Genomic DNA, 23,525 nt, shown 5'->3' with positions numbered 1-23,525 from the left:
AACCTTAGGGCTTGCTATCTTCTTGGAGTGAGAGTGCTGAAGGAGAGAAAATCCTTATTTTTGAGTGTGTCTGGCAGACTTGGGAATAAAGCATCAGTAATTCAGGCTACACTGCACGTGCTTGCAGAATGGTTTTCAACTCCTTGAAGACAAAATACATTCACGTTATAACTCAGGTGGAAGGCCTTTGGTCACCTAAAAAGGGCTTGTGTGAAGAGAGGCTGGACATTTCTCTTTCTTCAAGTTTGTCGTTCTGGTAGAAGACATTACCTCTCGCTATAAACTGTGCTAGGCCTAGAGATCTTTTTGATTTGTGTTTTGGGTGAATGCTTTATAAGATCATCCAGACTAGGAGTGGATTTTGTATTTAAACATGCTGGAGCCCTTTTTTTCAGCAGGTTTGCAACCTGTGAGCTCTGGTAGTTCGTACAGGGCATGCTGGAGAGGACAACTAGCTGGTTCTCCACCCCTGGGCAGCTCTGCAGCACCTCTCGCTCAAATCTTGGCTTCTCACCTATGCTATTTCACGGCCAAGGGTGCTAAGGAAAACATTAGTCAATGGCAGTGTGAATTAACGCGGTGGACTGTGAGCTGTGGCTTTGGAGACGTGCAAATGCAGGATCTGTTCCACTGCATTTGCAAAGTGTGGTTACTTCTGGAAGAAAAGGGGCAGTTTGGGTGGGCAGCTGGAGACCAGATTCTCCTCTTTATCAAAGCCTGATAATATCAAGATAACTTTTGGCTTGATTTTGTATCTCCTGAAGAACTTGGTAAATGATTTATCAATTCATTATCAGCCCTGTGCTCTTTCTAGCAGTTACCTACTACTGTTGACATGTACAACCCCCCTCTTCTGATGCTGTGCAAGCTACATCTAAGGAGTGTTGAAAGCCGTGTCTTTCAGCTTGTCTTGGGTGGGCACTTGCTGAAGTGTGGCTGTACCTGCAGGGATGCAGGGTGGTGATGCTCACAGTGTAGAAATACTGTAAATGTGTATGTGTTAGGAGGGTGGGGAGCAAAGGGGACACAAGGCTTACTCATGTCAGCACTATATGTAACTGGGAGCAAACCCTTTGACTGGTCGTGTTCCCTGTGGTTACAGCTTTGCTGGTACCAGCCTTAGAATTGAGAACTCTAGAACTTAAGAATTTTAGAAAAACCTTTAGAACTAAGAATTGAAACTACATTAAAAATTGGCTAGAGTATTTTTAAAAATCTGCTCTTCTGTTGCCATTTGAGTTGTTTCACATATTTTAGCTTATGTGGAAGTGATCTCAGGAGGCTTCTGGTGTGTCCTTGTAAGATGTCATTTCCCTTTGTCATAGAGAAAGGAGTGCTTGAGTAATACAAGGTCTATGGATCTATTTTTATACGTAAGTAATTTTTCTGCAGAGAGAGTTGTCTTTGCAGTGGATAGGCTATACTCATTGCTTCTAAGCAATGACACTTCTCATTTTAGTAACTGGCTCCGAAGCGCCTGTTCCTGTTTTGAACATGAAAATTAAGTGAGAAAAGACCATAGATACTGAGCTTTGCTGTTTTTACACAACCTTTGGTACCGTTGTGTTTCACTCAAGAGATTGATCTGAAAGGATCTTCTTGACCTCAAAAAGCTCTTCAACATTTCCTCAGTCTAAGTTTTGTGGTTCACTTCTAGGTTGGTTTAAGCTGTTCCCTCAAAATAATAGTCCTGGGCACGTAGAATTTTATTTGCAGAGAAATTTTTAATATTTTTTAAAGTTAATTCCGCTGCACAAAAACCCCTCTTCATCTTTGCATGCTGATTTTATTGACTATCAGCAATAAGAGCAGGATCTGGTTTTTGAGATATGTGTATTTTTTTTAGCCAGTAAACGAGTAGTTGCAAAATTTTATACAGCTATAGTATTAATTCTTACTCCATTGCTAAGATTATTAAGCAACTGTTTCCACAGGAACAGTGCTTTTTACAATAGACAGTGTTGTGGCTTGCTTCAAAGCCACAACCAGAACATGTGTAGGTGTTTGAAGAGTACCACATCTTTCCATCTCTCACTGTGAATTTTCCAGTGGGTCATTACTTGTTGAGACTTTCAATATCCAAAGCCACACTAGTGCTTAATATTAGAATGCGTGGTCTCATGTCCCAGACGTCTTTCAAGTGCAGCTGAGCTTCAAGAGGAGTCCTTAGATTCATAAAAAGCTGAAACTTGCAGTGCAGCCACGGTAAGGATCTAGTCAGCAGCTCCAATTCAGCCAGTTTAGGGTCTCTTAGCTAAGGATCTAACTTCACCTCTATAATATTAGCTATGGCTCTTTTTGTATAAAGTGTAGTAGGAGTTGAGTTGCATTTGGTATTTTATTGTCTTTCTTAGAGAGTGTCAGGGCTCACTTCGTTGGGTTTATTGCAGTTGCTAAAGGGACTCTCTCTCTCTCCTGTTTTTCCCCCAACGTTGTGCTGCTTGCATGGAGCAGGGGAACTGTTTGCCTGGCTTTAGAGCTCAGTAAACCTTAAAAAAGGGAAATTACTTGATTTTATTTAAAAAAAAAATGCTCTGCAGGGGAATTGTGCTCTCCGCTGGTGATAGCTCTCTGGTTAAGCCTGTAAGACTGAAACTGATGTGCCTTTTCCCTGAATGAGTAAAACTGTGCTTTGGCATTAAGGTAACGTGTATCCCCTCGGCAGGGACTGCCTCTCCGTGGGAAGAGGAGCATCAGCAGTGCCATTCGGGTAGCAAGGGACTTCCCTCCAGAGAGCAATACATACTTCTGTTTGCTTTAGTTAGTGGACTGCAGTTAAAACCACAATGTATTTATAAAATAAAGTATACCCAACGCTGACCGTGGCACTGACAAAATGCCAGGCCTTCCATGCATGGAGATTGGGTACGTATCAGTAGGGTGTATGGCAGCAGTTGTCCTAAAAAGGATGGCCTGGTTACGGAGCCTGCCTGTCCCGTTCTTGGCTTGCCTGGGAACTCTGTGTGCCTGGGCCTGCAGTGATCCCCGGCAAAAGCGCCGTGTTAGGGAGAGCACTTCTCTGCAGGCAGTGTTACAGCCTGGCAATGCTGAGCTTTGCCTGGAGATGGGGTGAGCATCGAGCTGTCGTCTTGACTGACATCTGAGTGAAACTACTCCAAACCACCCTGATGTTTCCCTCTAAGAGCTCTTCCCGAGCATTGCTCCCTACTCTCTTTTACTTTTCTCCTTTAATCCAAGAACCATCTTGTTCACGTTGGCTGAGGAACATTTTCTCCTCTTTAAACTACTCTTTGGAGACGGGAAAAAAGAAATATTAAAAAGGGGAAGTGCGTGACAGCGTGCTGTTGGTAGATGCCAGCATGCTGCCTGTCGACTTGCAGTCGCACGCTAAACCAGAAGTGCCGCCTTCAGACGGAGCCAGATGGCTGGGTCGGCTGAACGGCGCGTTTCCTGCAGTGACACGGCACCCCGTCACCCACCCTGCAGCCTGCGGGAGGCTGGAGGGCCGTGCTCTGTAGCCCTCTCCCACCCTAGCTCCGCTGCTGGAGTCACAGCTGTGACTGCACGGTCACAAGCGCGTGTTGAGATCATTGCTCTCGTGAGCTAGCTGAGAAAAACAGTAATCACAGCCTTGATGGGACTAAAAACTACCCGGTCTTGGACAGTCTCTCTCATATTGCAGTGCTTAGCTTCAGGACATTTTTTTAACTGATTCTTTCTGTATGAGTATACAACCCAGTCCTGTTAAAAGGGTCTTTCACTATGGAGAATCTCATCTACGTGCCTCTTTTTTTTTTTTTTTTTTTTTTTTTTTTTAACTACTGTTGTTTAAAAACAAACAAACAAAAAAATCCCAACCTTCTTCCTTCCTTCCAGCCCCTCACAACCCCAAAACAGCATGCATACAGGGGATGAGCTAACTTGGCAAAGCAAATATTGTCAAAGGCGTGTTCTCTGTAGATGCTGTCAGCAGAGTACTGGATCCCAACCTATATTGTTTTTGCTGAATAAAGTCTCAACGATGACTACCAGAGCTGGACCTCATGGGATTAGAGCACAGGCGTGAGCGGTAACATCTGGACACCAGGAGTGAGCATCATACCTTCAGGAATGCTGAGGGAGCGCATGCCTTGGTGCTCCTTTTTGTACCTTTAGAAACATCTAATTGGCTACGTGGCTGAAAAGTAGTGGAAACTACTTTTACATGTGTGTAATAGTAATGTTAAACAATCCCAAGAGCTGTGGCAGAGAATGGGAGAGGGGTTTGTGTGGAGGCTAAAATATTTTTAACCCTCTCTTCTGTCTTTCCCTGGGACTTCTATGCAGCACCAGCCATATTTGATTTTTTTTTTTCATCCTTCCACCTGAAATCACTGTACAGTCATCTTTGATAACATGGAATGTGAAAGGAGATATGGTGGATTAGTACTAGCTGGATATAAAAGTTATCCCTGATGATTTCAGTGTTAAGAAACTGCCAGGTAAGGAAGGGAGAGGAGGAGGGAGGAAGTGACTGTGGTTCTTGCAGGATCTGGCAAGAATGCTCTGAGTATAAATGTTGGGCTTTTCTGTAGTGTTACAGCCCAAGGCATGATCCAGGCTTCAAAAATGGCTGAAATTAATCCCTCCCTTTTGGGTCCTTGCTAAGGACCAGCAGTGTACATTTAAGCCATTAGATGAACTGTGCTGGGAGTATGACTAAAGCTGTAAAGACTGGCATGCCCCTGAGACGTGCCATTTGAAACCGTATGTTTTGTCTGAAATATTACTGATAATTTGATTTTTGGACACAAATTAGTTCATTGTGATAGTGACACTCCCCCCCCCCCCCCAGGGTGCTTAGAGCAGGGTTTTGTAGTTGCTGGGAAAGAGATGATGGTTCTGGCCCTATGGAGAGAGGCAGTTTCTACAAAAAAAAAAAAAAGAGCAATTGCCTTTCCTGGACATCTGGACCTCTGAAGTCCAAACATGCATTGCTGTCATGGATACTGTAGCCTCTCCATTATGTTTTTGTGAGCTACTGTGTCTTCAGTGTGCTGTGCTAGATCAGGGTTTGGGAGACCACAAGCGCTGCTCTAGGTCTGCTCTTGCCTTCTGCACAGGCCACTTTGTCTGTAAAGTTGTCAGTGTAAAATTTCCCCACCACTCCAAGGAGCTTTGAGATCTCTGGATAAAAGGAGGCGAGTGCTGCCCTGCAGCAGCAGTGCCGTAGGAATGCAATGTCAGGGTTGCAACAAGGGACCAGGAGGCTGGGTGAGAAGCTTCCCCAGGTGAAGCTCAACACTGTGGGCCTTCCCAGCACAGAGGGTTGCTCAACTCTCCTGCCAAAATTTTGGGGCTTCAGCTAACACCACTGTAAATTTACAGCAGCTCTGGAAGTGGAGCTGAGGTAAGTAAGTGATGATCAGAATGGACAGCTGTCATCTCTGCATGCAGCAAACGAAACTTTTGTGTATTGCTAGACCTTCCATTAACTATGACTCTTTCCCTTTATAATTTGATATGTAAGGGAAGGAAGAGGGAAGCAATCTGTAAATCAGCAGCTTTGTGGATTTTTGGTTTGCATTCACAGCCCCAGCTACTTGGCTTCAAGATGTAGGGGTCTATAGGGGTTGGACTAGATGATCTCCAGAGGTCCCTTCCAACCTTAACTGTTCTAAGTATCTGATCTTCCCCTAGGATTTTTTTTTTTTTTAATAATGCCCCTCAGTTATGATTGAGCACAATAAAAAAAATAAATAGCTGGGCTTCTCTGATTGACTGCCTTTCGCTGTACCACCATGGCTTAACTGTTTAACTGTTGTTATCAAATGGGGCTTGGCTCTTCAAAAGTGAACTTTTTCCAGAGATCTTTGGCCTAGTGGAAGGTTTTGGCCTTTCTTCTTTCTACTTGGAGTGCTGAAAAATTTAAGGGGCTATATCAGGAGATACTAATACACTTCTGCGGTTCATGGTCTCATCAGCTATGTCCTTGTTTGAAAAGAAAAAGCTACTGGACGGAAAAGCAGCAATACACCAACGTAAGTTATACTTCCTAAGATGTTCTATAATTAGTGACATGGCTAATGGAGACTTGAATGAAAATTTCACAGAAACTTAAGGTTGTGCAATAATCTTAAAAATAAGTATGTGAATAAGCAAGTCACGCAGATGACAACTGCAAATAGGTTCTCTAGGGAGTAAAACAGCTGTTCTTTAGGGGCCCACAATTTCCTTGGGCTACATTTGTAGCAGGATAATGGCTGCCCAGTTTTACGTTGTGTGGTTCAATAGATTTCACTTAAGTTGCACAAATTTTTCCAGGTGTAGCCATATGGATAACAATCCTTAGGTGACCAGCAAAAATGCTGTGAACGGAGAACCTCAGACCTTAATGCAGACTTTGCTGCTTAATGTAAAATGTGCAATGATTCATAGGTCTGCTTAGATTTGTTAATAAGTTTAATTAAAATTGCAGGTGAATGCTGTGCGTTGGAAGATTTCCCCTCAAGGCCAAGAGCCTTGTTTATTGCTTCTCTGCCCGATCATTTGGTTCATCCTTCTCCACTTCTTTCTGCTGCCTGGTCTGTTCCTTTTCAGGCAAAACCCAAGTCTTTGGTAGGTAGTGGTTGGTGTATTGGCTGCCTGGGCCCTCTCTGTCGCTAGCATCAGCAGCCGTTTCCTTGTCGCGGGACCCTCTATGAGTGATAGGCTCAGGCATGTCAGTGTTTTATTTTGAGGAAAGTCCATTCACCTACTTATTTCAGTGGCCCTTGGACAGTTTCCAAGCAGGAAGTGACACCAGCTTGCTTGCTTTCCACCAGTTGGTAATTTATTTCTTTATTACTGGAAACAGCAAAACTAACACAGATTACTGAGTTTCTGCCAATTTGTATTGAGATAATGTGTATCATGGAAAATATGCTGGTTGATCATCTCCAGAACTTTGAGATGTAAAATAGTATTTCCTTCTTTGTGTATTTAGGAGGACCTAAATTTTGAGCTGTCATCATCATTTGGCCATCAAAGTATCTAGACCATAATAGCTAAAATAATGTTAGAGTAGCTCCATAGCTGTTGAAGAATTTTGATTCCTTTACTAAACACCTAGCTGTTGAGATAATTGATCTGTTTTTGCTGTTCACTGAATGGAAGTTGGTGGTGGTGGGGTGATTTTGGAGTGGTTTTTTTTTGTTTTTTGTTTTTTTTTTCTTTAACCCTTCTCCTTTTCTTTTTTCCCCCCTCTGGTCAAAGCTCCTAAGTGCTTTCAAGAACAGAAGAACAGATACCCTGTATTACTTCCAGCCTCGTGTACCTGGAGTTGCATATATAGGTGTTTGCAAGCAGATTTCCATACATAGCACATGCAAAGCTGATAGCCTGATAGCCGTTACCAAACGTATGCATGGGCGTATTTGTTGTAGCCAAGAGCTTGAACAGCTGAAAACGAAGCTTTGTGTTTTCCCATCCTTTAATTTAGTGGCCCTAAATTGATCTCAATATCTGTCTTTTAGAAAATGAAAGTGGTTTGTTTTGTGTTTTCTTTGTTTATTTGTTTTTTTCTTCCTTAAAGAGTAGCTGTAAGAAGGCAAGGGGAGCTGGGAGCAAAATCCAGTGGATGCAGTGACATTTGGTATACACAAACCAAGGTCTGCGTTTAAAACTGTGTGTGCAGAAAAGCTAGAGCTCTGCTCGTAGGGCTTGGTAGGGAAAGGCAGGATACGTCCTGCCCGCGTGACTTCTGGTTCGTTTCTGGGTAATGGTCGTATAACCCGTAGGAGGGAGCAGGGGGAAGGGAGCCTGGTGGCACAAGGGTGTTCTGCCAGGCCCTTCCCTGGAAGCAGTTTTCTACCTCTCTTCTCTAAAATCAGCTATGTTACAAGGACTATATTCACTGGTGGCACAACGCAACCCACCCACAGCCACCTCTGCTGTCCCTCTGAGATCTGCCCTTGCAACAATTTAGAGTCGTTAGAGCAAACAGGAGTTGCCGTTCATCAGCCAGATAGGCAACACAGAGCAGAATTGCTTCTGACTTGGTGACTCCCAGGGGCAGGGTTGGTTCAGAGCATGTTTTCAGCTACTTTGCTCCCCAAAATTTTGCAGAAAAGAGGAGATGTCGGCCTTTGGGGTTTGCCTGCTGGTTTCATTTTGAAGTAGTGATGTCCCGCCAGCTCAACGCCTTTTGCTGCCCTTTCATCTCCGCAGTAGCACGTTGACTTTCCCACAGCAGAGTCTTGCTGTTCGCTACCCTGGTGCAGTAGCCGCACAGGACAGGAAGCCGCGCGCGTTAGCGTGGCTGAGCGCCGGCAATTGCGCAGCTGTCTGTGGTAAGCTCAGGCTGCACACACGGCTTCAAAACCTGTTGATAGCGAGCCGAAAGCAGCGCGTGGGACCACCTTTCTCTCCTCACCCACAGCCCCGTCTCGGGAGAGTTAGCAACAAAATACCCTGTTGAACTAAGAGAGCACAGAGTACGAGGGTGGGATTTTTGACACCCTCTTTGGTGCTTGCGGGCAGATTTTTTCAGAGTTTTCCCACACTTGGTATGTTCTGCTCCCTCAGAAATGAGACCCTCGTTACTAGTGTCTTGTAATCTTTGATGTTTTTTTTTTTTCCCAGCTCACCTACCTTCCTAGTGATTTCTATCCCTGCTCTTGTTTTTCAGCTGTAGATGAAGTCTCTCCTCTGTTGCAAACTCTAATATGTGCATGTGATTCTTTTCTTTGTTGGAGCGGGGTCTGTTTGTTTTTTTTTTTTTTTTTTTTTTTTTTTTTTTTTTTGTTGTTGCAAATCATTTTGTGAGTTGGGTTTAAATTTCTGAAGGAATGCTTTCTTGCTTGCAGGTAGTACTGTGAAGGTAAATACTCTGTTTCTGAGATGCTTCAGTACTGTGAAGTTTATAATAGTTGATTAGATTTTTTCCCCTCCCTTCTCCCACACTAACTCAGGAAAAAGAGATTAGAAATCCTTCCAGTGTAGCTATTGGTACAAACAAAACTACTGAGCCTGTGCCTGAGCCAGTTCTCTTTCTCTTTTTGTTTTTAACTTTATAACTATACAAATTTTTTTAACAAACTGAAGAACAGCCACCTGCAATTATTACTGATGCACCATTCATTGTTTTCTCAAAAGCAATCTGAGTTGGCTTAACTCCAGTAGGAGCAAGCATTGGTTCATGCTTTTGAAAAATCTTCACTTTTTGAAGACTTGAAACCTCACTTTTTATTTTACCTTTTTAATTATTATTTGTAGCTCATCAAGCAGGTTTTCTCAGCAGGAAACTCATGGAGAGGATGAATCTTGTTGCAGCCCTTACTCTTCTTAGCTGAGCAGATCTTCTGTTGAGAGGGGTAGTCTCTTGAATGAAACCAGACTAAAATCGATTCAGGACTCCAAGATTAGTTAAGAGTTGTTATGCCTGAGCATTCATGGCTGGCACACAGCTTGTAATTTTGCATCTTGACTGAAAACAAAAGTAATATTTTCAACAGTTGTTCTGGAACAAAAATTAAAATGACAATATTACAGTAATAGCTGGAATAACTGGTTATAGGAGTTACGAGACAAACTTTCTACTCATTTGTGGGTTTAGCTCTGCAGTGCTAAACATGTAGCAGTAACAGTCATTGTAAGGGGTCTTATTCCAGTGAAACTTTCGATTGTTACTGTAACTTAAAGGAGGTAGAAGTTTTAGACCTTTAGTCCCCCAAGGGACCAGGCATCCCCAGAACTAATAGTGCGTTTACTGCAGCTGGAATTAGTGAGCCGGAGACCTCCAGGCATGAGAGCTTCAGTGCTCTGGGAATTCAGCATCATTCGCAGACCTGCCGATTACAGGCGGGATCGGCAGCTGCTCCGTGGCGATGCACCACCCCGCGCTCTTCCTTGATTTTGAGACCCGGCATCAAAATTGAATCTCGGTAGGAGCAGGGAGAAGCTGTTGCTCGGCAGCACCAAATTCAAACCTCAGTTGGAGCAAGAGCTGGGGTTGCTGTTTTTCACCAAATGGCATCTCGTAGGTCCTCATCTGTGCTGGGTTGGCATCTATCATTGAGAGACATCTGCCCGTGGCACCTGGGCAGAAGTTACTGCCCTGGGTGCTGGCCAGCCTTTGTACAAATGGGAAGATGCTTGGCCCTCCAACTTCTTAGGCACACTGACTTAAATCCTAACAATTGCATGTTGCGCATTTGTAGGAAAAAGACAGTTTCTGAAATTTAAAATCCCCTTTCTATTAAAAGAGAACCTTAAGGTCCCCATCAGGTGCTTCACCTTGGAGGTAGGTGTCTGTCAGGCTCGGAAACAAGGGACTGATTAATCCAGACAACATGTATTTGGCTGAGGAAGTTGCTACTTGACCTGTCCAACAAAGGCATGCTCAGGTGGAAGTGCTAGGTTATTAAAATACAGAAAGATCTGACATTCTATAAGCTGTAAGATCTGTTAGCTTAAAAAAAAATAAGTAAAAGGAACAACTAGAGGCATGTGAAAAAACAGCTTCAGACAAACCCAGGCTCTTCCAGACTTTCAGCTCTGGGACTGCACAGAACCTTGGGAATTGTCTCTACAAATGACTGATTATGTATGCAGTTCTGTTAATTAAATTTAAAAATTGTGTAGGAAGTCAAAAGGTATAGCTACTTGTTTAATTAAGCTAATTAAGTCCCCAGGTAGCTTTTATATTTGCTCTATTCACTGCAAGTTTCTGGCTTGTTCTGTTTTTGAAGCCACGTCAGCATTGATCCGGCTTAAAGAAAAGGCATTCCTTCTAGGATGCTTCCTAATCGTGTTTGTGGGGAAGAAAGGACAGTAAAGCAATGGGAGAAAGGATGTTCAGAGCTCGAGGGTAAATGTAGTTGCTTTTTGTATCTGATCCAAGGGCAATAAAATAAAATTAAAAAATCTCATTGATTTCAGTGTACTTCAGGCTTCCCAGCCTGGATCATCTCGGCTGGAGAAGAGTGGAGAAAAAGTCTTAACTCTGTGAATCTTGTGTCCACAAGAATCCGTGTTCGTGCCAGATGCCCCGCTGAAGATGTATGGTTATCCTGGAGGGGTGCGCGCAGCGCTCCGTTTTGGGGAGGGAGACTCGCGGGCAGACGGGATGAGCTGCGGCACCCTGCGGCGCCGCCTCTTCCCGTCGGCGGGGAGGTTTTCACGGAGGCATGCCAACTTCTTTCGGAGGCTGACTGACTATACCTGCTCTTCGAGTTTAGTGGATGCTTCGGCTGGGTGTTGATATGTTGCCTGAGAGATTACCCTCCTTCAGAGATTTGTTTTCCAAACCTCTTCCATTGATGAATCATGCGTGACCAGTTTCTATTATATGTGTGAAGGCATATGATTAAAGAATACCGTTTCGGTCTCCCTGCGTCCTCTTCCCTCGTTCACTTCTGAACCAGCTTTATTTATTTATTTATTAACACAGACTGGAGGAGGAGTTGTCAGGAGTGATGTTAATATAGTCCTTTGCTGGAACTGGTGTGTCAGATGATGGACTGGTGCCCCTCCCATGAGAAAAAAAAAATTGCTCGTAACTGCCTTTGAAGTCGCATGGAGCCGAGCAATCTTAGCAAGTCAAGGCATGAGCCGCGGTGGAAGTGGCTGGAAGTACTAGCAAAGCCCTTCCCAGCGCTGCGCTGAGCCCTGCTGCCAAACCTGCGCGTTTCACAGCAGAAGCTTAATGAAACCGTAGCTGAACTTGTCAGTCCTTAGCTGCTCGTTTCCAGCTCGCTTGCCCAAATCCTCCAGCATTTGCTTCCTTTCAGGATGTTTGACAAGTTCTGCACAAATTAAAGTATATGCTTAGCTCTGGGCCAAAATCCTGTATTGTACTTGCAGCTCTACTGAGCTGAACAGCCAATCTTCTCCGCTCCTGTCCACGTGTGGAGAAGCAAGCTGTCTTCCACCTCCTCGGAACAGAAGAGAGCCATGGTTAAAGGTTTTAGTACGCGGGCGAGCACGTGTTCCTCTTCCGGTTAGCTAGAACTCGGCGGCTTAGAGCTACTCTAAAACAGCCAGCGTGTCGGTGTTTTTCTTCCAGTTATTTCCTGCAGGAGCAAGCTGCGGATGAGAGCACCAGTGCGTGGGGAGGATGATTACTGTTTACGGCGACGCACGCCGCTGCTGCGATGCTGCGTGGTGTGGGCTGTTCATCCCGCTGCATGCCGTCAGTTTAGTCCAATTTCCTTGTAGCACCTCGTAGCATTCCCAATATCATGCTAGTGGTGGGGAAAGGACTTTTCCCTTGCTTGTGCTGGTGTAGAAAGACTTCTTCCCCTGTGGCTTATTTCCTACTCTAATACTAAACTTTCCAGGCAGTATTCTACAATTTCCTAAGGGAAAATATTCCGTACCAAATAGATGATGGCTTTAGGAAACCCTATATATGCACACTTTTTAAATGCCACTTATTACTCTCTGTTACAGTCAAATACATGCAGATGGTCGCATTTCTGTTTAGCTTTGACCTTGCCGCCTTCAGACTGTTGAGGTTCTCTGAGCCTCTCTTTTTGTGTGTGTGTGTGTGTGTGTGTGTGTGTGTGTGTGTGTGTGTGTGTGTATGTGAAAGATGATCTGCATCAGCTTTATCTTTCACCCAGACCGATCACCTGGTCTAACAATTCTGGAAAGGATAAAATTGTGACTCCTGCTTCTCTGCAGAAATGTCAGGTTTTGACTTCAAGCAGCCAATACCAATGCTGGGGCAAAATAGGAAAAAAAAGCAGCAAGAAGCAGAACTGGCGCGGTGTTTGTGCTACAGGGCACGGCTGCTGCAGGGGCCGAGTCCCGAGGGCGTTCTCAGACGATGGGAGGTACCGCCGGCGCAGGAGCCCTGCCGGCGCGCGCCCGGGGCCGGGCTGCCAGCCAGGCAGCCGTTGCTCCATGGGGTTATCCCTTCCATGGCTGGAGGGCCAGTCCTTTGGCAGCTGCCTCCTTTTGAAGTGCTCCACTTACATTTAATGACAGCGCGTAGCAAGAAATCTTGTTCTTTGAAAGAATGTGCTAGTGATGCTCTTGGGGACTGAAACAGATGAACCTGGGCTCCTGTTAGGAGTTTCTCCATTCTGGGAAGAAGTAGGCTACGACTACCCTGCTAGTGGATGTTTCTTCTTCACCCAGCTGCGGGTGGCTGGCTTAAGCCATACGGGCGTGTTTATTTGTGCCCTAATGTGGCTGCCACGGTACAAAAAAAAAAGCTGTTTTTCAGGTCTGTAGAGCTATCCTGAAGCGTACATGCTTTCTGTTGCTGCTCCCATGCTTTGCAGTGCAGCTGTAAAGGCGCAAAGCGTGGACAGGAATGCCGGGAACCACGCGGCGAGGACCGCAGAGCTTCGGCCCTGGGCCTCCGTTCAGCACGCTGCTAGCTGCGTTCACCAACTCGGCGCATGGATGTCCGTCTGATTTTAAGGGCGTTGCAGGCACCCAACCAGCAAGCGTGAGGAGCTGACAGGTGGTGACAGCCACCAGCACAAGCCCTCTCCACGCTGCGTGGCCTTCCAAGGGGCCTGGGCGATGCAGAAAGGAAACGTGTCCCATCAGGTGCTCGTTGTAGTCAGGGAGCTGCTTGCTCGTCTGTGCTGGCATGGCTTCTCAGGGGCCGGTCTGACGACAAAGATTAAAACACCATTTTCCTTTCGGTTTCCGAGGTCAAAGATTACTGTGTTTTAGTTACCTCCCACGTATCGGTGACTTGCTCTCAGATATTACTGTGGCTGCAACTTGGCTGGTCAAAATTCATCTCTAAAGGAGAACGTGGCAAGTCCAAAATTCAAACTTTTATCAGCAGTCAATTATTTTTAATTAATTGTATTTTTTTAATTGATAGTCTCTATGGCATTAAATTGATGACTGTTACGACTGTCTGGGTTAACCTCTTGTGTAACACAGGCAGCAGAAATCACTAACTGAGTCTTGGTTGTTGGTTGGTATACTCAAGTTGTTGAGGTACCCAAGGCATGTTCTGCTTCCACAGCACCTGGCATCCTTGGGCTTCAGTCCATGTTTTGGAGGCTTTCCGCTGTAATGTCTCATTAGATCCTACTATCACATACTATTAGAAGGTCTTGAGTATGGCTAGATTCCCTTTATTCTTGAGCTGTGGTATAATATAAGCAAGGCTGCTTAATTGGTGGCTGGATTTGAATGGTCTTTAATCCCGGAGTCTGGAGAGAGGAGAGAACATTTCATAACCATCACAGATCTCCTGCTATCGCTCGCAAAATTTGCTTTGTTTTGCAAGGCTGCATGCTACCCCCTGCGCAGAGGAATCTCATTTGCAGGGAAGGAGTACAAGGTGCGTTGCAAAGAGTTTGGACCAATTTTTGTTTGTACACTGTGTCAAAGGTGGATGATGTTTTTGTTGTGTCAAATGGCTTCAAGCTGTCTGTCTGTATCCTGCCAGACCTTTATTTTTGACATGGAATAAGGACCGCAGTGCTCTGCGTCCCACTGGGGACTATGTATTTCAGGAGAAGTGAGGAAAGATCCTCCTTGTGAATGTGGAAGCAGGAGTCTTAACATACCCTGTCTGTGGAGATTGGCAGAAAAATGATATGAACTGAAAAATGGTTTTGGAAACCTAAATGAACAAGAACTTGTCCATAAAATTTGAAGTCTTGGTATCCCATAAATCAGTTTGAGTTATTGTAGAAGAGTTGTGTGTATTTTTTTTTTTCCTGAAAGAAACATTTCTTTACAAAGCTGTACATCTTCCCAGTGAATTAGATTTTAGGCAAAAATGGTGCATGATATCACTGCACCATTTTGTCTGGAGAATGTCTTCTGTGTTATTTATTGAAGACAGAAGGCTCTTCAAACACAGCTTCCTTATGCCAGCACAGTAAGCAGCCCAAGCAAACATGACAATTAGTATTGACTCAAAGCTGAGTATTTTATTGGTTTCCAATGGTGTCCATAAAACCATCAATTGGTAGGATTTTCCCAAGCAGCTCTAATTTTCCTGTTTTGTGAGCCTTGCTGATAGAGATGGTCAGTTCTAGTCTGTGAAGTACCATGACAGCTGAAGTTGGGTAAACAGTATATTCTCTCATCCTTTCTGTGGAAATATTAGCTGTGCACATGCTAACAAATTCCGAATAGTTTAAAACAATTCTCTACCTTAGCAACAAAATAGTAAATATTGTCTGGATTAGCAGTGGTCCATACGCTGTAGCTTTGAGGGCGACCTTACAGTGTTGGCTCTTCAGGCTTATGGTGGTTCTCAGTTAGGATCCAATGATGTGACTACGACTGAGGCAAGGAAAAGCTGTCACATTTGATGTGATGTGTGTTAATGTTAGAGAGGAAACAAAGTGCTGGAAAGATGAGACAAAACGGGTGACCTGGGCTCATCCTCCCTTCTTGCAGGACTGGGAAAGTATCTTCCTGCTCTGTCAAGTGTGCGCTGAGGAGTATTAAGTTCTGCACACCTGCACGGTGAAACTTTGTATTGCTGAGGTAGAAGGCTTGCTTTGATTTCTTTCTAACCAGGGGAAAGATGACTGTATAAAAGCAAAAACAGTTGGAAATTGTCATGTTCAGTCATTCCTTTGGAGAGCTCTATTTTCACAAATTCTGTTCTGCACAGATTATCAGTACCCATGTGGTGTGAAGCTTCTCTTTGCTAATTTTATCCTTGCAGTTTAGTGAGATATTTTGTCTTTTTTTTTTTCCCCTCTAATGGAGGTTTTGTGTGACAGCCTGATTTGAAGTGCTGGGATTCTTAGCTGCAATTTTGCTGAAAGTTAGTTGGTGAGCAAAAAACAAAAGCAGAACCATAATTAAAAAATGTAACTAAAAATGAAAAATCTGTTAACCAAAAAATAAATACGTCCTTTCAAGGGCAAGCTGACTGATGCAGAGATTGATCTCTGATCCCTAAAACTATGTTCTGTATCCCTATCTAATTTAGATTAAATGACAGGTATTTAGGTAACAGCACTATCAGGTTCCTATTTTCTGTGGTTTAAGGACAAAAGGTGATTTATGTAAGGAACAGGCGTTTACTTCCAGCACCGATGGCATTTCCAGAGCCTGAAACAAATTCCATGGGATAAAATATAATAGGGACGAAATACACACACAATTCATCAGATACTTTTTTAAAAATAATTTTGTGCGTTCAGTATTACTTCTCCTTCACTTACCTGACAAACTGGAACACTATTAACAATTTCTGTTGTTTTAATCTTTATTTCCTCCTGCAAGGTTGAGATGGTTCAACATTCAGGGCTCCTTGAAGAATACGGAACTGGATTATTCCTTGTTCCCAGCAGTGCTGAGTGATTTAAGCCACGGATGCTCAGTATTTCTGAAAAAATTGGGTTGCGTACGCAAAGATGCGTAGCTTCATATGTTATCAAATAATGGCTGCGTTTGTCATGCCAAATCCGAAGAATAGTCTTTGCCCTGAACAGCCTTTTAACATTTCATTTACTTTTTCAGGTGGATTTGGAGCCAGAAGGCAAAGTGTTTGTGGTCATAACTCTTACAGGCAGCTTCATGGAAGGTAAGGGAATTATTTTGGCTTTTTTTCGTTAAGAGCTCTGCTTTGGTATGTATTATTGCGGTCCGTTGGCAAGTATTATGTGAGAGATTAGGGGTCTTCATGCAGGTCGCACACTGTCGCACGCCGGAGCTTTCCGGAGCAGCGAAGGGAACGTTGAAGGGGCTGTTGTTAACCTCTTACTCTGTTTGCCATCTGGTCTGTTATCGCTCTGATCTTGCACCCAGGGAGTTGATTCCTGCCCGATTTATTTATCTGAAGTTGTCCTTCAAATGGATTGGTTTTGGCACGTGTGCTTTTCACCTGGGTGCCTCTTGAAGGACAAGATAAGGAGCATGTAGAGCATGTTTAAAACATCTGGATGATTTTTATTCTATAATGATTCCCACCTACTTCATATGTATTTCTCTTTCCAGAGTTTCCTTTGCCTTGGAAACTGAAAAGTTTCTTAATGCAAAAGCTCCCCTGAAAAAAATGTCCACTGGCCCTTTCCTGGCAGGTTTTTATTTCCATACCTACTTTTTTTTTTTTTTTTTTTTTTTTTTATAGTGTGATGTTTTAAATTTCCCTGTTTATCCTAATAACAGTGAACTCATACTTGAGTGTGGATGTGAGCTCCGCTGTAGGAACGCAGGAAACCTGGAATAGGGCTCTGAAAAAGCGAAATGGCTTTTATACAGTAAATACCCTCCCACAAACTAACAGGTTGAGACTGCAGCTTAAATGAATAACAACAAAGAACCGTGCAGTAAGTACGAAGAAAATGAAGAGCCAAGGCAGGGTCTGCTTCACTGCCCTTGACCAGCAGTCTTGGAGAGCTGGGCTTCAACGCTCTCTCTCATCCTGTCATTCAGATTCATTGCTTGGTGTGAAGGTTGTGTTGGGGGGTAGAGCACAGGCAGCTCACTCTGCTGTGTCTGTGCTCAGCCTTGGACGTGAGGAGGGATCAAGCTGGAGTGGTCATCGCTTTGTGGGTTACAGAAGAGCTCTGTCCTCCTGTGTAGTCGTTGATGCAGTTCACGGGTACCAGATGTCTGGGACAAAGTGTTTCAAAGCTTCTCTCCTCATTTTCAAAAGTACGTTTGAATATAGTCTTGTGACTTACTTTGACCCTTTTTGGGAGGCTGTTGCCCTCTTCCTGAGCCTGCCAACCCAATGTGCTTTGGACCTGGACAGCTGCTTGATAGGCAGCTGGTGCATCAGAGGAACTAGTGAAGCTTTCAGTTTTCTTTGGGTGATGTGTACCTCAGGCATGCCCTGCTCCTTGTTGCAGGATAGCTGTGGCCGTTTAAAGTGTTCAAGCCCAGGCCAAGCTGTAACTAAGCCACGCTTGAGGGCCAAGTAAGGATTTCCAGGGAGGCCTCCAGTCCCCTAGAAATGTCAAGCACTGATGATATCTGCACAGGACTCTGTAGTACCAGAAGATTCTTGCATGTAGTTGGACTATTGTGACTCTATTTAAAATCCAGGTTGGAGGGGGGAAATGTGTGTTTTTGCAAGGAATGCCAAATACACCCAAGGCCTCTTGACTTTCCTGACTGCTGCTATCCAGAAGGAGGAGCAGCAACAGTTTGAACAGTCTTGCAAGACATGGAAGGAGCTTTAACCACCTTTTTGATGCCATTATTTCCTGTTTGGTAACCAGGACTAGAGAAAGAGTCTGATGCCCAGAGTTGCTGTGAGGAGCTAAGTTGTTCCCAGCTTTCACTGGCTTTTCTTTGTGGCTTAGCACCTAGGCTAATATGTTGTCTTAGATGTGTCTAAATGTAGAGCTGTTCTGCAAATCCTGATGCATTGGATGAAGTGTGGGACATACTAGTTGAGGAGAAAGAGGATGTGGGTATACAGGGGAGGGGATGCTTAATGCAGAGATGGCTCAGAGCAGCAGACCAGGTCAGCAGCAGCAATGATGGCCAAACGCCTGCTGGCATGGGCCTCAGGAGGTGGGGACTAGTGGTGTCAGCAGCCCGTCTCCAAATACAGCTTTACAGCAAGCGTGTTGCTGCTGGGGGGAAGGACTGGTGTGAGCAAAGGCTGTGGTGAACAGGGCTTTGTCTGTCTGTGGAGTGCTCTGTTACTCTTGGGGGTATGACTGATGCAGGAAGTCAAACAACATGGTTTAACAAGCAGAGGAAAAACAACACACTGATCACTACAACACTGATTCAGTCTGTTACCCTTATTCTTGAACGATTGGGGAAAAGAGATGGAGGGAAAACAACAGCCTTTCAGTAGGACACTGCTGGAGTAGGGCTAAGACCACCACAGTTTGGCTTCCCAGTGACAAAGTTCACTTTCCAAGTAAACTTAGGCAGGCTGCATCATCTCACTACACCTTTTGTTCTCTTACTTGTAAAATAAGAATGCATTTTTCTCTAAGAAGGCATTTCCTAGAAGCATGCTTTGACAGGCATAGTAGGGAGACATGAAAAATGGCTTTTTAAAGTTAATTTGAGAAAAGCTTTCTATTTGTAACAGGAAAAGGGGGAGAGTGCAAAGGTGTGCTAGGGGGAAGTGGAAGCGTGACTTGTTGCAGGTTTGGAGGCAATGGCTCTTGGGCAGGATAGAGGTAAAAAGGACCTTAAAAGTTGGTTTTAATTGCTAATGACAGAGCAGATGATAGAAAGAGGGAGGTGCTTGGATCAAAAAACTATAAGGCTTTTTTTAATGAATGCTAGTTTCCATCCATGCAAAAGATTGCCATGCTTTTTGAGAGGAGATAACCATTTAAAGCATTGTTGACTAGGGATGGCGGACTTGAGTGACAGAGCACTGGAACAGGTTGCCTAGAGAGGTTATGGAGTCTCCTTCTCTGGAGATATTCAAAACCCACCTGGACATGGTCCTGTGCAATGTGCTCTAGGTGGCTCTGCTTGAGCAGGGAGGCTGGACTAGATAATCTCCAGAGGTCCCTTGCAACCTCAACCACTCTGTGATAAATCCAAAAATTCAAACTTGTACAACTATGCTGGTGGCTAAGCTGTTAAGGCATCTTGCTCACAATGTCTTAAAGGCAAAAGATGGAAAACCCCAAAGTTTGTACTGCTTTCAGAGGAAAATGGGAAATGCTGGAAATAGTTTACTTATTCCTTTTACTTGTTGAGGATGTGAGGACTTACAAAACAGGAAGAGTCAAAGATGGTTCTTGGGACTTTTCTTGACTGGTTAGTCCCATGTGTGGGCATGTTTAGAGTTTCCAAGAATGGGCATAATCCAGAGCAAGTCTAAATGTGGATACTGAGTTTTCCCAATCAATAAGAAATAGAGACATCAGTCAGGGAGAGGTTTCCTTCTCAAAAATCATGAGGTTTGCCCCCCTCCCCCATAACATCATGTTTTGTTTTATTTTCTTTACTTTCTCCTTTTTTTTTTCCTGGAAATATGGAGCCTCTGAGTTCTACCTAAAAATTAAATTCTTGGAAAAAAGACTGGGAATAGCTCTCAACCTGAAAGCACAAAAAGTAGCCTCTCACTTACTTACCTTAATCGAGAGGGCAGCTATAACCACATTGTCACTACAAACCATGGCTAACTTGGCAGTGACTGCTTGAAAGCTCTGTGCATCTATCCATGGGAATATATAAAACCCAACTGACTAGGCCAGTAGCTCACATTAGATCTTCAAGCAGTGTGTTTTTTCAGACTTTTGATTGTTTTCTTGACTCTTGATTTGATAAGCATGTAATTCATTGCATTTCCTGCTCTGAAATATGTCTATCAAGTGACATGATGCTGCAGAAAAAGCCACTTAAAAAGCAGGTAAAAAGAGTAGTATAGTGGTGTCTGTAGACCAGCTCTTAGAGCCACTCATGTATTTATGTAGCAGCTCTTCACCATTGCTTTCACCAGACTGCAGGGATAGAAGGATAGTGTAATGGAGTTAGTGTGAACTTTGGTGAGCATCTTCCTCTGAGAAAGCCTCTGCAAGCTCTCACTTGCACACACAGAGGGGTTGATGCCTACTGTTTGTTCTTATGCTGATTTGCAACAGATAAATTATTTCAGAGGGTTTTTTTCCCTAAGATAGTTGTGTGATTAGGGAAATAGCCAGATTCACTGGATCCCAACCACCTTCATGTAACTTTACGCAAGTTAAAGCCCAAAAAACTGGCTAAGGTGCTTCCTCCCCAACTCTGAAAAACAAACAAAAAACCCTCCAAGCTCCGAAGTTCAGAGGTCAGTAAAATTATGTCAAGTCCACCTGAGTCTGAATTGTTTTGTTGTCCTAGAAAGCTTGCCCAAAATAGCCGTCTGCAGTGAAATTGGCCACTGGTCCTTTCTTTAGCTTTGGAAGTGGTTGTTTTTTGTTTGGTCAAAAGCTATTTTGACCAAAAATGTAACGTGGTTCTACTTTAGCAATAGAGCGAGTGGAGGAAAAGGGTGATACTTATGTGACCGCACACACTGTATCTGAAAGAAGCATTCATATGCTGGGAAGGATGAGTGCAGTATGGAAAGTGGAAACTTGGAAACACGTGGAAGAAAATTAGTCCTTTGTGAATTCTTACATGCCCATCTATCCCCGACCGTCTGAACTGTTTTCTGTGGCATGTAGAGGAGTGGCAGTGCTGTGTTTGGAAGCCCCTACGTAGGATTTCCAAAATTGTCCAGCAGGATCTTCCTCTGTTCTGGTAAGAGCCCCCGAAAGGCTGCATAAGCAGGGTGTAAGGCTGTGCAAAGTGTTTGTGTTTACTTGCTTATTTTAAAGTCCAACATTGTGCTGATGGTCATCTCGAAGCACTGGTGTTATTACTTTATTCTCGGACCTCTCCTCCTCCAGTGGGCATCTCAGTGATATTTCTTAGCAAAAAAAGAAAAGAGCTCCTTCAGCAACTTCAAGCTGATTTTTAAATGAACTAAATTATTTTCTCTTGAAGCCTATTTCTTCCTTAAACGGAAACTCCTGGGACAATGGCTCTTCTGTCTTTTAGTCTTAACCTGCTATTTTGAGACATGTAAATATGCAGGGTTTTCCTGGTTAACAGCACATGAAATTTTTCCAGGGGAGGGAGGAACAGAGCAATAGGAAGAGGGAGGATTAGCTAAATTATCCCTGCCTATCTTTATTTTCTATACTGGATATATTTATTTCTGTGCTTAGCGTTATCTGATTATATTAACTCCCCTCATTCAGTTGACGTTTCCTAGGTAAAATTAAAATCTCCTTACCTTGGGTGGAGATTACCTCTCACAAACGTGGCCGAATTTCTGCGGGCGCTGCGAGATCATTGCCCAGAGCAGCCAGCCGGGCATCTTCACTGCTCCCGGCACCCGTCGCGATGGAAGGAAACGTGCTGTCCTCTTGTGATCCTTTCTGATTGACCTAGGACCTGTTTTGCTTCACAGGCTGTTTCATACAGAAAGTGATGACCAATTTTTGTGTGCCAAATTTGAGGCATTGCTTAGGATTTCCCCCCCCCCCTCCCCTCCTTCCCTCGAATCACTTTATTTAACCATTCCTGGGGAGCTCTGCCCAGGGCCCTCAGGACCAGAGGAACTGTGGTTTTACTGAACTCCAGGTGTCCTCTGTGTGGTGACTTAAATGAGCCAGGATCTCTGAACTAATCCACGAGATTTTGACTGTGTTTTAAGCTACCTTTAAAGGAAAATTCTGGCTTTAATGCTCTCTAATACAGTTAGCGCTGCTTAGCGCATACAGTCACCCGATGTTCCTCCTCTTCTCGCCTTTGCTGTATCTATTTCTCAGTTAACTTCTGAGTAGGATCTTCTTCCTTTTTGACTAGTGGGAAGCATGTGAAATATCCTTGGTATTAACAAGCTGTTGTCTAGAAGCACTTCCATGTAGCACGTCTGAATACCGTTAAGCACAATTTCTCTGTATTTCCCCCAGGAGTGGCTTGATGGCATGGCTTTCACAGGGCACCACCCAGATCCCCCAGCACTGGTTGAAGATGACCTGGTGCCTTCGGGGAGATGCTGTTCTTGGGGCTTGTGCTGTTCCCAGCAAGTGACCCTGCGATGCTGTCAGGGCGCCCTGAGCGAGTGTTGCATAGTCAGTGTTGGTGGCATGAACTCAGACCTGCTCTTCATTGCTTCTCTCTCTATGCTACTGAATACCAGCCTGAGCTGTAAAAGGGCAAGCCATTAATTATTTCCTTCTTGAGGAGAGTCAAATGATTTAGAATAAAATCTTTTGCCATGAGTGTGGGTTAATTACTCATTATTTTTGCTTCTGGACACTGGTAAGAAGTTAGTGGAGCTACTCGAGAGCAGGAAATTACGCGTAGGCCGGTGTGTTTTGCTGCAGCGAGGTCAGTGCAGAGGCCCCACATGTATGCCTGAAGGATGGCATGAACCTTCTCTCCCTTGCAATACTCGAGTCCCCAAAGAAGCCTAGTCCCCTGGCTGCTTTGCCTACAAGGTGTAGCACTATGCCCTGATGTAGCCACCTCACTTGCTATTTGCTCTTTTTCATTTTGAGCAAAGCTAATGAACTTAATACAAAGTAATTATCTGACTAAGTTAATGAATGAAGTAAGCCCTGGAGAAAATAGAGGTGCTTCTATTTGAGTGCTTCAAATTCTTGCAATTTCACTTTTTTTTTTTTTTTTTTTTGACATTGCCACTCAATGTGATAATTCTGGCTTGAAGTTTAATTTTAATTTCACCGTTGTGAGGTAAGTAATGGTTGTTTCTTTTCTTTCAGCGTCAGGAAAGACAGAGACAAATTTGAGTTCTGGGCAAGAAATAGAACAAAGAGAATATTGAAAAGCCAAGTGACTTGGTAGAGCAGATTTAGCACCCATTGCTAAATATTTAATATAGGTAGACTTTGCAGCAGCGAGGAAGCCTGAACCTGCCTCTAAAGCAGGAAATACTTTGGTTTGCAACTGTCATATGATGTATTTGGAATGGTTTGTTCTCGAGCGCTGCATGTCCTGTTGTTTTTCTTAGAATACCTTTCTCTCATGTGAAGTGGATTTTGTCTTAAATAGCATGTCCCCAGTTAGGCTCCTGTGAAGATTTGCAGCCTTAAAATCTTAAGTTATATAGCCTTTGTGCTAACAAGGTAGTATGCTTGCTCGGTACTGTAACGTGGCTTCTCAGCCCCATA

At 44.0% G+C, this 23,525-nt stretch overlaps 1 protein-coding gene across 1 annotated transcript in view; it reads left to right on the top strand.

Annotated features, from left to right (window-relative positions):
• Window positions 1-23,525, top strand: part of PRKCH (protein kinase C eta) — a 117,093-nt gene that overhangs the window by 11,121 nt on the left and 82,447 nt on the right. Inside the window, exon 2 of the mRNA XM_062576223.1 lies at window positions 16,390-16,453. Coding sequence (XP_062432207.1) covers window positions 16,390-16,453 — 64 coding nt within the window. The remainder of the gene's footprint in view (window positions 1-16,389; window positions 16,454-23,525) is intronic.

Source organism: Rhea pennata, chromosome 5 (assembly GCF_028389875.1).
Source record: "Rhea pennata isolate bPtePen1 chromosome 5, bPtePen1.pri, whole genome shotgun sequence".
NCBI classification, from domain to species: Eukaryota; Metazoa; Chordata; class Aves; order Rheiformes; family Rheidae; genus Rhea; species Rhea pennata.
This window is presented reverse-complemented; position numbering and strand designations above follow the sequence as displayed.